The following is a 12,922-nucleotide window of genomic DNA, read 5'->3' as shown; positions in this document are numbered from 1 at the left end:
CATATTGAGTAGTATCCGAATTCGAACACATTTAAGTAGAAACTTAAAAAAACGAAAAAAAAATCTATACTACGATCTAAATTTGAACGCATTTAAGAGGTCAAACCAAAGGTGAACCCACTCATCTTATTTCTTCTTTTAAGTAATTGATTTTTTTTTCTACACATATTTATTATGGTGATTTCTTTGTTAAGTCATATTTGTTCCCTACCCTATTTATTATGGGATAGTAGATATGAAACTCAACTACTATTTATTAACGTCTCTTAGACAAGGTAGATATTTTCAACTAACACATTTAAACACATTGTCGAATATTCGATTATTTATCATGCTTTGTTTCATTTAGTGATGTATTGTGCATAATACATTCAATTTATCACTCCTCCAAAAATCATCTTGTATTCAATTCTCCGTGTCATTCTTCATGCACTCCATTGAATTTTCCATGTCAATTCACACATAAATATTTTGAAAAAGAAATATATATTACATAATGATACATTTTATTAATTAGTACGTATAAAATATACACTTTTACTTATAATCAAATATTACGTAAGAAGGCGGATTTAATAATTCTGTGGAAATTAAAATTGTTAAGTTAATGTTTAGATAAGTTGAAACATCATTGGGCTTTTAATGGTTTGAGTTGGGCTTAAAAGAAAAAGCCCAATGGAGGAAGTATTTGTTTTGGGGCCTGAGAAAGGAAATATCAAGAGAAGAGGTTGTAAGAAAAATATCTAATGCAAATCCTGTTTCAAATGATGATTGATATTTAGATTCATATGCAAACAAATCTTGTTTGGTCGGTTATTTGGTCTGATCTGGTCTGGGACATTCACGTCGTGAAGAACAGGTAGGCAAAGGATCCATTACTTCCTTTTTCATGTTATCTCAAACTTTATTTTTCACTTCATTCTCCTACCATTCAATCAATCACCCTATTGGGTTTTGGGTTATGCATAATTTCCAATTCTTTCTCCAATTCCCAGTTCAATTCATTACAGAACGAATCAATCCTTGACCCCTTTTAAATTTCGCCCAGATCTAACCATTTTTGTAATCGTGTTTCTTCTCGTGTCAAAGGGATAGTCGACAGAGCAACATACACGCGTGATGTGTATCCTATGTTGGAATTTTCGAATTTTAATTGTTGGGCATTGGTATAAATGAGTATGGGATGAAAATTTGACCTTGTTGCGATAAATTGTTTATTTTTGCAGTGGATGGATATCATACCAGAGCACATAGTATGGGAGATATTGAGTAGAATGAAGAAAACAAATGACAGAAACGCTGTTTCTCTTGTTTGTAAGCGTCTTTTTTACTTGGACAATGCACAGAGGCAATGCATAAAGGTTGGGTGTGGTATGGATCCTGCAGATGAAGCTTTAACGTGTCTGTGCATAAGGTTTCAGAACTTGTCCAAGGTGGAGATTACATACTCTGGATGGATGTCCAAACTGGGAAAACAATTAGATGATAAGGGTCTTCTGATTCTTGCAAAACACTGTCCTCTGCTCAGTGATCTCTCCCTCAGCTACTGCACATTCATCACTGATGTTGGTCTCCGTTACTTGGCTTCATCTTCCAAGCTCTCATCTCTGAGGTTGAATTTCACTCCAAGGATCACTGGCTGTGGCATTCTCTCTCTTGTTGTGGGTTGCAAGAACCTCTCAAGGCTTCACCTTATAAGATGTCTCAATGTGAGTAGTGTGGAGTGGCTTGAATACCTTGGCAAGCTTGGAACATTGGAGGATCTCTCCATCAAGAATTGCCGGGCCATTGGTGAAGGGGACTTGATTAAGCTTGGACATGGTTGGCAGAAACTCAGAAGGTTGCAGTTTGAAGTGGATGCTAATTACCGATACATGAAGGTCTATGATCGGTTGTCTGTGGATAGGTGGCAAAAACAGCATGTGCCTTGTGAGAATATGCTTGAACTTAGCTTGGTGAATTGCATCATCAGCCCTGGGAGAGGACTGGCTTGCGTGTTGACAAAGTGCAAGAACTTGCAGAAAATTCATCTGGACATGTGTGTTGGTGTGAGAGACTTTGACATCATTTGTTTGTCCGAAAGATCAAGTGACCTTAAATCGGTTTCATTTAGAGTTCCATCGGATTTTTCGCTTCCCTCATTGGTGAACAATCCATTGAGATTGACAGATGAGAGTCTGAAAGCCTTGGCTCAAAACTGCTCCAAGCTTGAATCAGTGAGGATATCTTTTTCTGATGGGGAGTTTCCTTCATCATCCTCGTTCACATTGAGTGGAATACTATGTTTGATTAATAAATGTCCTGTTCGACAGCTTGCACTAGATCATGTTTATTCCTTCAATGATGTTGGAATGGAAGCCCTTTGCGCTGCAGAATATCTTGAAACTCTTGAACTTGTAAGGTGCCAAGAAATCAGTGATGAAGGACTACAGCTTGTGAGCCAGTTTCCCAGATTGTGCATTTTGCGGTTAAGCAAATGTTTGGGGATCTCTGATGATGGATTAAAGCCACTTATTGGATCTTTGAAGTTGGATTTCTTGGCCATCGAAGATTGTCCTCAAATTTCTGAAAGGGGTGTTCAAGGTGCTGCAAAGTCTGTGTCTTTCAGACAAGACTTATCATGGATGTACTGAAGCTGTTGAGGTTTAAGGAATCTTAGCTATCTTCAATGCTACTCTATACCTATGTGTCGTGTATCAAAATCATAGTGTCACACATATATAAGATTATTCTGTTGTATTTATTTTGTACAGGAATTGATCAAATAGTATTTCCTGCAGTATATGGTTTATATCATGTAAGCAATACTTCCTACATTTATGAAATTGGATTTTTTTTGTAAACGGAAAGTGTTGCTTCAATGTTCTCAAGTGAATGCAGAAAAGTTCATCATAAAAGTAGTTTTTACTTAACTATGTTACAATTTGATTCTTTCTGAACCAGGTCTGTCTTGTGGCTGATGCACCCTGTAGCCAAACCCAACTGAGGCAATTAGCTATAAATGTGTCTTTCCATTCTCTTTTCTGGAATAACTATGATGTGTTGGGCCCCTCACTCTTTCAATGGTGTTCAAGTTTTCATTCTTTGAATCAAAACAATAAAAATATCACAAAGCATTAATTCATATTATTGTTAATGATGGTTTAAGTTTTGGGTTTATGACGGTTAAAGATTTGATTTTAAAATTGAGTTTCTTATGCCATTTATAGTAATTATATTTCTGATATATTTATATATGAATCCAATCTTTGTATGCAACAAAAAAAAAAGAGAATGGAACTGAGTAGAAACTCAAGAAAAACATGATACAAAGAATATTGAAAAGAAGGTCATTATTTAGACAGGTTTCACAGTTCCCAAGTTCTGTTCCGGTTTAACGGCACTAGAATAGGAAGTTGATAAAGATATAGCATACTTTATTAACCTATTGTTCAACTTAAATTTTACCAACTTTCCTTTTTACTTAAGTTAGTTTTAAATTTTAAAAAAAAAATTCTAATTTCTTGTTCTTGAAATGAATATGATGAGAAACCCAACCAAACTGTTTCTAAGTTAATTAAAGAAAAATAGATTGAGACATTTGGAATTTGTGAAAAAATGTGATAGATTATAACTTGCACTCACAGTTTGAGAGGATTATCTATGATAAGATTGTTATGAGTTATTAACTTATGAATCTTATATTTAGGAATTTTATTCTGATATTACACCTTTTTCTTAATTTACTTTTACAGCCTTATACCTAGTTTCACTTTTTAATAATTTTACATAAATTTATTTATTTGTATCAATAATTTTCGTACTCCAACTATACTATTTTAAGTAAAATTGGTAAATGTGTTATAATAAGTAAATAAAAATATTATTGTTCACAAACACTGCTCTTGAGTGTTTATTTCAAAGTTGAGTAGTTGAACAAACTGAATGAATGTTTCTCTCATCTCAAGCTTTATGCTTTTTCACCATTTCATGAAATTGATTTTTAATTGTTAAGAAAATTTTATTTGTACAAGCAACTTTTGCATGAGAATATAACTCTCTGTGGTCCAATGCAATAGAATTCGGTATTTTTTTTTTTGGAAAATTATTAGAAACCACACGAAATTGTTGATTCAATGGTTAAAAATTCTAAAATTTCTGGATAGAGCAGCGCAGTACAAATACCAAAATTTACAATATTTTCAGGAATATTCAAATCTTGTCATCTAATGCAGCAAACTAATAAACACTTGATTTTTCATTTTTTTTATCCGGTTCTATAAATAACAGTGTTCCAAAAGTTGCCATTGCTCATTATTAATTTTTTAAAATTGTGAAAATTTTAATTGGATTGAAGACGAATGTATAATTGAATATAGATAAACGATTAAAAATGAAAAGATATGTCAGTTGATGAAACAGAAGAGAGAGTGAGTTGATTATTTGTTTATTGATATGTCTAAATCTTTTCATTATTTTATAAATATTTTTTCTTTTGTTTAAGTTTTGAACTTTGATTGAATAAGTAATGGCACTAATCATAAACTTAATTAATTTTAATCACCGAACTTTACTCACTAATGGCACTACTTTAATAATTAAATCAAACTACAAGAATAATTTAGTCAAAATTTTATTCCTATTATTAAATTATACACAAACATTTAAAAAACAAAATACTGTATTAAAGGATGTAGAATCTATTCTACTAAAATAACGACAATTTAGTTTTTTTGTTTAAATATATTCACTAAAATAATACTAAATTAAATGTTACTATATAAAGAAGCCTTGTTAAAGTGGTTTTAATAATTGATTAAATAATACTTATAATAAAACTATAATTCAATTAACATTTTAATAATATAGTATTCTACTTTTAATGACACTTTAATTAAAAACGAAATATATAATAAAACTTAGTTAATTCTATGTTTTAGTGTTTAATGACTCTATCAATCCATGGTCCAAAAAAGCATTCAAACGAACACCCCCTCCTACAGAAACATTATGATTGTACAATATAACATAATTTCACACTTATAAAACGCAAGCTAAACAAGAGGTTCAGTGAGTACCGAGAATTTGAAAACGTTACCTTCTTCAACGATGCATAAGAAGCTTTTGAAGAGAATTAAAAAGAAAGCAAATGACCACAAGAACCAAAATTCTTGAATTATCTATGTAGAACAGGTAATTACATTAATGAGGAAATATATCTATAATAAAGGACGATCGAGGGTTGCCAGAAAGAATTTTGGACAATGTAGAAACCTGTGAAGGGAAAAAAAATGGAACTACACCTGATCTGTTAGGATTTCTACACTACCCTCAGTTTCATGAATGAAAAGAAAAAAACAATTTCCACATCAGTTTTGACCAAGTGGGAAATGTGAATGGTTTAACATCTACAATTACATTAGCAAAACTTACTTTGTTAGAACTGACGTGCTATTCCTTGTACTATCACTATTAGGCACAGTTGCAAGCTGAATGAATGTCACTGGTGATTTTATCTTTTTATTAGGTAAGCTAATTCAATGCATGGCATTGGCGCTGAAATCATCATCAACGGGCAAATTTAGATCAGGAAGCACGAATGTAGATTCTTGGTTACCATTGTCTTGTGCTTTGGGAGAAGCATTTGCTGCAGAAACAGGTGAAACGTCATGTGTGACAGTGTCTGGGGAGGCTGAATTAGATGAATGACACTCTGACGTTGCAAACTGAGATGGGCCACTCACAGCTGCACTAGAGTTTTGCCGTGACACAAAATCAAGCTGTTAAAAAAGTTCAACACATTAGATTCTAATGCACCATATCTCAGATAGTTTATTCGTCATTCAACAAGTTTTACAGATTTTAGTTTTACAGGTTTTACAAAGGAAGAAGATGAGGGAGCTTTACCTTAATTCTCTTTAAGCTTTCATTTGTTGTTCTATGTTTCTCAACAGTCAGACGCAAGGACGCCAGTTCCTGTTCCCAAATCCATAGGATGTTGGTGAATAAACCATAACAAATTGTATCTCCAAAGGTACGGAATGAGACTCAGTGAAGCGAAATTAACCTATTTATGAAAATAAAGGCAAAAACTCACTTTTTTCAAACTTCTTCTTTCCTTCAACAACAAATCCTCCTCATCTTTTAGTTCAGCTAAGGTCTGCAGACACGACAAAAATTAAGTTTAAGCAGGCAACTGAAACAGAAGGGAAGAAACACAAAGGGAGAACAGACAAATTTAATTTTATCCATAAGTGTAATCGCAAGAAAAGAAGTAAAACATGGGGCCATGGCGCTATTTCCAATTGTGTTAGCTGTAAGAACTGGTTAAAATTATAACTGTACCACGAGCTAAAAAACAAAAGATAAAATCACTAAAATACATATTTTTTTAAAAGATCTAAAACGCCAACAACCCATTCAGTCACGGTCTTTAATAAAGGAGAAGCTGAAAAAACAGACAAAATTGAATTGTAAGTTAGTTGTTGGATCAATCAAACTTTGCTTTAGTGTGTTTTCAATACTCCATGAGAACATGTAAACTAATTTGTTATTCTATTCAATTAACAGCAAATCACAACTACTAAGGTCGTATGAGGTTAAGCACCGTTTATCACCTCCACTAATTGGTCCTCTCTCTAGTTTCTTAGGTCATATGAGAAAGACAAATTATAAACATGCTCCATCCAAAAGTGGAGGGTGGGGAGGGAAGGGAAAAACAGGGTGCGGGGAAAAAGGATGAAGAGAGAAAGCAATAGATGGGATACAAGATATAGTAGAAATGTAGAGAAAGATTGGGAGTGACCAGTAAGAAGTCAAAAGAATGTTTGTAAGGACACAATGAGAACACATTGTTATAGGAAAATTCGCTGCATAGATCATGTCTACACAAGTTGGTGGTGTAGACCAATCAATAATAGACAAGTTGGGTAGTCTAGGTCTATATGATTATGTACCATAAAGTATAGTGTTGATGATTTGGTCTGCCCAACTTTCTCAAACATGGTCTACAAAAGTATATTTATCCCGTCATAGATTGGCAACCATCCAGCGCTTCTTCTATCTAGCCTTGATTCATATTCTTACAATTCTTAAATAGCATACAGATATATATATATATTCTCTCTTATCTCCTAAAATATCCTGATACACGCGCATCACGGTTCCTATAATCAAGTGTTCCTCAAAAGTTAAATTTATGAAACACTCTAATTACTAGAATATTCGAATATGGACATCAGTAAAAGGCTCATATTTACCTTTTTTCTTCTTGACTTTCTGGTAGTGGCTGTTTCACTGGGATTAGTAACCTGCAAAATACCAAATGTAAGAGAATTCAGGATCCAGAAAAATATGGATTTATAGAACAGATTATTAAATTAGTACAACTAGATCTTATTTTAGGGATTGTTTTAATCCTAAAAAACACAATCTCGGAAGTTAGCTGTTACGATCTTTATTTGAGAGAGAAAAAACTAATTTTAAATTTGAGAGTTTTTTAAATATTATATTTGGCCCAATTTCTCCGTTTTAGAGGAATAATTTGTTTGAAAGAAAACTAAGTTACACCGCATATTAGAGTAGAGATAAATAAGCAATAAATCAAGCAAAGCCCACTCACATAGACCTTTTTTGGGATCTGAAACTTTTAATGTGAGTAAGTAATAATAATGTGAAGCGAGAAAGAAAAACTGAAAAAATAAAAAATGCATCGTATAAGTATGAGTCTGAAGCACTCAAGGTAGCATTAATTGAAGTGTACCATATTCTAATATGAGAACTTGCTATTTATACCTTACGCTCATAGTGCAGTGGCTCCGTACCATCACAGCGATACAGAAAGAACGACGTTGTTTTGGGTTTAGGGTGAAGAAGAGAGCTTAGCTAGGATGGTGGTGAGAAACAAATCGCTCTCTTCAGAACCTGTCCATCCAAAAACGAACAAGCCTACGCCAAATAATTTAACTGTGTTTCAAAATGAAGACAGAGTGGTAGACCGGTAGAGATTGGTCCATAAGCCATTGACCCAACCCAACCCACCGATTTGGTAACCATGTGGTCCCCATCGATTTCGTATAGGAGCTACCAAAATCGCTATAATCGTTGATGGCATTTAACGCACCACAGTGCCACTCTTCCTTCGTCTTTTTACTTTCCAAGTATATTTATTTTGAACCCAAATAAAAAACAACACGAGATAGATACCCCATTTCATTTATTTTCCTCACACACTACACCACTCCCTCCCCAAAATAAAAAATAACCACAGATTCTCAGAATTCGGACCCTGTCCCACCAAACGCGAAAAAGACCACTGCTACTACCATAACAACAAAACAATTAAACACCCTCTTATTATTCTATGGGATAACACTTCCCAATCAAAAACTCCTATTCCCTTTGCTCTTTACCTTTTCTTTCTCTGAAAAAAAAAAATCGCATTCCTGATTTTGACTTTTGCCATTCACTATCTTATTATTTGACATCAACACAGAGGCTCGCCTTGTGTTCAAACTCTGACGCGGATATCGTAACTGACATTTGTCATCTTTTATTTAACTGGCATGTGAATGAAACGATGACGCACACCGAGATGGAGTGGGATTAGTTAAAAATAATTACTACTATTAATTAATAATTATTACTAGTATTATTAAAGCACGAAAGCGAGAGAGAAGAGAGAGAGAGAGTGCGGGTGCAGGAAAAGCATGAATGGAGCGACGACACAAATACAAGTTTCCCACCGAACCCTACCCTTTGATAGCATCGTAATTATAAAAACACCAAAAAAAGCGCACAACCAGTCAACCACTACTAAACACCACACCAAACATTATGCAATGAAGAAGACGAAGAAGAACAAGAAGAAGCAATTTGCCACGAAAACACGCCACCCAAAAAAACATGCTATTCCCGTAATATTACGCAAATACCCCTCGCAAATACCGATATCAATAAAATAAAAATAAAATCAGTTGCAACTTCCATCTTATACGGGCGAAACACGCTGGAGAGACGAAATTGGGTTCTGAAGGAAGGGCGTTTCCGTCATTTGAGAAGGAAAAGTGTGGAGGAAGAAAGGTGTGGAGAAGAAGAAGAAGAGTCATCGAAGCAAGGCCATAGTAACTACTCTTGTTTCAAATTCACAAAAACTCAATAGTAACAAAATGAAAATAAAAGTAACAGATGTAAAATTCTAAATCTGGCGTAGGCGAAATCCTCGTCAATGGCATTTTCGTCCATTCGAGAATCCAAGAAAAACCGCCACACCAACATGCATACACATACACACATATAGCTACAGTTACAGAGAGACACACACAAAAACAAAAGAAACCGTTTAACTCCGACACGTGAGGGCCACGAGCGTGACGGAAAAGTGAAACACAAAACAGAAGGAGAAGGAGAAGGAGAAGAGAATGAACCTTAGATCTTGAGGTTTGGGGTAGAGTGGTTAGGCGGCTGGACTCCTCGTAACCGTCCAGGTTGCCGCCGCTCGCTGACGTGGCGCCGCTCCAGGAGAGCGGCGTGGTGGGGCTGGCTCTGGTGGAGTCCTGTTTTTTGTGCGACGCGGCGGCGGCGTGTCTGCGGGCGGATCTTGAGCGGCGCTGACGCACGGTCCAGTGGAGGTGAAGAGACGGCGGCGGCGGCGGAAGAGGAGGAGTGCGGCGGAGGCGGAGGAGAAGGTTGACGACGAGGGAATCGTCGGCGACGGCGAGGTTGACCCAGTCGTCGTCGTGGCACATCTGGTGAGACGGATTGGAAGAAAGAAAACAAGTGGGTGTGGTTGGAATGTTAAATAGGCAATAATAAGAAAGAAAGAAGAAAGAAAGAAAGAAGGTGTGGGAGACTTATATGATGTTCCTGCTTCTGCTATGTATGCTTCATATCACCACTCCATAGATATAATAATATAATCAGAAATGAAAAAGAAAAACAAAAATGAAGAAAGGGAAAGGCTTGTGTTGTGATTGCAATTGAAAATTGTAATCGAAGAAGTTGCTGTGTGGATCATTCCTAGGGGTCCCACATCGGTTTCACGTGTCAAACAAACCTCAAGTGTTCTTTTTTATCTTCTCTACTCTTTTATTCCCATTTTTGGTGGGCAAGACACTGCCAATTATCGCAACAAAAACCAATTTTTCGATTTCAAAGAAAAATATAAAAAGCATGGATGGATTCTTGTATGAGCATATGCATGGACCCCATTTTGTTTTCATATTTCCACATCTAAACCTATTCTATAACTCTTTTTCACTGTAACTTAATGCACTAACTTTACTTTTATTTACATCTATACACAATCATTATATAACAAACTTCATAATTCACTCACAAATAAACACATATTATAGCCCAATAACTTTGTTACTTATCATTTAAGAGCCTTATAATATATTATGGTATAAATAGTTTACTTAATTATTATTCAAAGAGCACATTAAAATTCTTTTACTTATAGTGAGATTTTTATTCAATTTCCAAATATAGTCACATTACACGTAATTATGAACTTTAATGTCTCGTTTATTCAATTTATAACAGTGCAATCTTTTATTTATTTTCATATAAAACATAAAAAATGTAAAAGAATTATGTACACCATAGATAAAAAGTTTCCATTAATCGATGGAAATAGGTATCTATTGTACTCTTTCTATTTATATATGTTTTCCGTTGATAAAAATTATATATAAAGAAATTACCACGATAGTGGTGAAATAGTTATGGAAAATCAAACCATCAAAATTAGAGAACCATCGAGTTAATCACTTTTAATTTTGATAAAATTATTTTTGCAAAACTAATATTGAATAACAATGTCTTGAAAAAAATTATGTTCACAAACAATATCTTAAATTTGGTTTTAAAAATCTTATGTTTTAATTGAAGAAAATATATACTCACTTTGAAAATATCAATGAGAATATGTCTTGTCTTTAATGATGATTAAAAGTACATTGGGAAGACATTAATCATTATATAACAAACTCTTTAAGACTTATTTCTTTTGAAATTATTTTTTAAAAGTTCTATTAGAACTTTATATTTTAAAAGTGTATAGAATAATTAAAGAAAAGAGATATATTTAAATTGTTCCTGAGGAATATGAAACTATTTTTAATACTGAAACATATACTTATATCTATCTATGTTTTGTAGAAATATTTTATATAAATTTTGTTTATTTTTATTTTTCTTCTCTTAACACAAAATATATATATATATATATATAATAAATTTAATAAATTTTTAATTTTTCTCTTTCTTTATATGAACGAGAGTATTCATTAAAGAAAAATTATTAATAGAACATCAATAAGTTTCTTCAATTAAAACCGTGATTTTAAATCTTAAATTTACTTAATCAATTACTGAAAACATAAAAAATCTTAATTAATTATCAAGTTTAGTGAGGACAAATATATTTAGAGATGATGATTAATATAAAGATTAGTCCATAGTAAAAATTACTTTAATTACCGATTTATAAAACCAATTATAATTGTGTGAAACTAATTTAATTATCAATTATTTTTAATTTATAAATTGTTATCTAAAATAATCAATAATTAATTAATTTTTAACAATAAAATTGATCATTGAAAGATTTTTTTTGCGGTAAATATTCTCAAATATATTTTAACGGAAATCCAAAACTCGTTCAAGCCTCTTCATTAAATTTTGTTGTTTTGAATTCCTAAGGTTTTTTATCAAGCATTTTTATTTGATTAGGAAAACGAAACTATTCAAATCATATATTTATTTTCATCCTTAAAATGAATTACTTGCATTATTATTTTTTAAATAAACAAAACAATCGTCACGAATTATTTCAAATTTATATTTAATATACCTTTTTTTGTTTATGCACGAGAAAAAGACTCCCAAATAATTTTACGGGTACGCTTATTTGTATTCAAAAGTAAGTTATATACACCAGAGAAGTAAAATAACCATCCATGAAGAAAAAAAAATTCAAATTACAAATTTGGTTGAGTTGAGAGTTTTTTTTTTTTTTTCCACTTACGCGTAATTTAAGCAATTTGGGTGAACTATATTAAAACAGAAATTTAATGGATAAAAATTAGTGTGTGATTATAAACTCAATGCTACATAGTGAGAGATTTAAAAAAAAAAAACAACTAGATGCAATGTGTATATTTTAATATAATTAAATATACCTCGAACATCAAAGAGTTTAGGATTTAACTAAACAATTGATATGTAACGATATACTAAACAAAATATATTCAAATTTATATTTAACTCTATATTGATCAAAACTCTCCTTAAAGATGATCTTTGTGTTGGGTTCATAATTAGTTTTTTTTTTTCAAATCTCATTAAAAAGTTAACGTCGGAAATATAAAATTATAGTGTTTTATTAGTCCAATTATGCGATTATTATATTAATGTTACTTTTATAAATATTTGGTTATACATCGAATAAAACTGTATTTAAATTATAAATATTTGGCTATACATCGAATAAAACTGTATTTAAAGTTAAGTATATAGTTTAAAACGTAATGAATTTGAATTTTCTGTTGGATTTTTTTATGTTATTTTTCTACTGTACATTTATAACATATAGATTATCACTATTTTTGACGTTTTAAAATATATTAAAAAGATATTTAAAATATTAATACAATGTATTTTTAATACTCAGCAGAAGACAACACAAAAGAAAAATAGTAGAAAATCTAAACTCGAATGTAATCGTGTTTTTGATATGATAGATTGCATCTAATTAACAAGTGATTACATCTAAAGTGAGAACAAAAGATAAGTAAAGGAAAAAATTTGAGTTTGAATTTGAAAAAAAAAGTGTTGGTCCTTTGGAATGCTTCCCTTCCCAAGATAAGAATCTTAATGCAAATTTCATTTGAAAACCTATTTCTCTCTCTTTTATTATAATATATATGTTTACTCTTGT

At 32.3% G+C, this 12,922-nt stretch overlaps 2 protein-coding genes across 2 annotated transcripts; one reads left to right on the top strand and one right to left on the bottom strand.

Moving 5' to 3' along the window:
- Positions 1-690: 690 nt before the first annotated feature.
- On the top strand, positions 691-2,843 carry LOC114185588 (RNI-like superfamily protein). The gene is made up of 2 exons (XM_028073411.2): positions 691-859; positions 1,227-2,843. The coding sequence occupies exon 2, from the start codon at positions 1,230-1,232 to the stop codon at positions 2,631-2,633; it is 1,404 nt and encodes a 467-aa protein (XP_027929212.1). The 5' UTR covers positions 691-859; positions 1,227-1,229; the 3' UTR covers positions 2,634-2,843.
- A 2,286-nt stretch (positions 2,844-5,129) lies between these two features.
- Positions 5,130-9,996, bottom strand: LOC114186311 (uncharacterized). The gene is made up of 5 exons (XM_028074367.2): positions 9,405-9,996; positions 7,239-7,289; positions 6,077-6,139; positions 5,887-5,955; positions 5,130-5,759 (listed from the first exon to the last, which is right to left on the bottom strand). The coding sequence occupies exons 1-5, from the start codon at positions 9,723-9,725 to the stop codon at positions 5,517-5,519; spliced, it is 747 nt and encodes a 248-aa protein (XP_027930168.1). The 5' UTR covers positions 9,726-9,996; the 3' UTR covers positions 5,130-5,516.
- Between the last annotated feature and the right edge of the window lie 2,926 nt (positions 9,997-12,922).

Source organism: Vigna unguiculata, chromosome 5 (genome assembly GCF_037176805.1).
Source record: "Vigna unguiculata cultivar grain cowpea cultivar isolate G323 ecotype 2 chromosome 5, ASM3717680v1, whole genome shotgun sequence".
NCBI lineage: Eukaryota > Viridiplantae > Streptophyta > Magnoliopsida > Fabales > Fabaceae > Vigna > Vigna unguiculata.
The sequence above is the reverse complement of the archived record's forward strand: the minus strand, read 5'-3'. Positions and strand labels throughout refer to the sequence as shown.

Coding starts and splice junctions, on each gene's coding strand:
- LOC114185588 (XM_028073411.2), top strand. CDS start 1,230: ATGGATATCATACCAGAGCACATAGTATGGGAGATATTGAGTAGAATG.
- LOC114186311 (XM_028074367.2), bottom strand. CDS start 9,725: ATGTGCCACGACGACGACTGGGTCAACCTCGCCGTCGCCGACGATTCC. Junction 7,290..9,404: donor CCCAAACCTCAAGATCTAAG/GTTCATTCTCTT, acceptor GGTATTTTGCAG/GTTACTAATCCCAGTGAAAC. Junction 6,140..7,238: donor GAAAGTCAAGAAGAAAAAAG/GTAAATATGAGC, acceptor TCGTGTCTGCAG/ACCTTAGCTGAACTAAAAGA.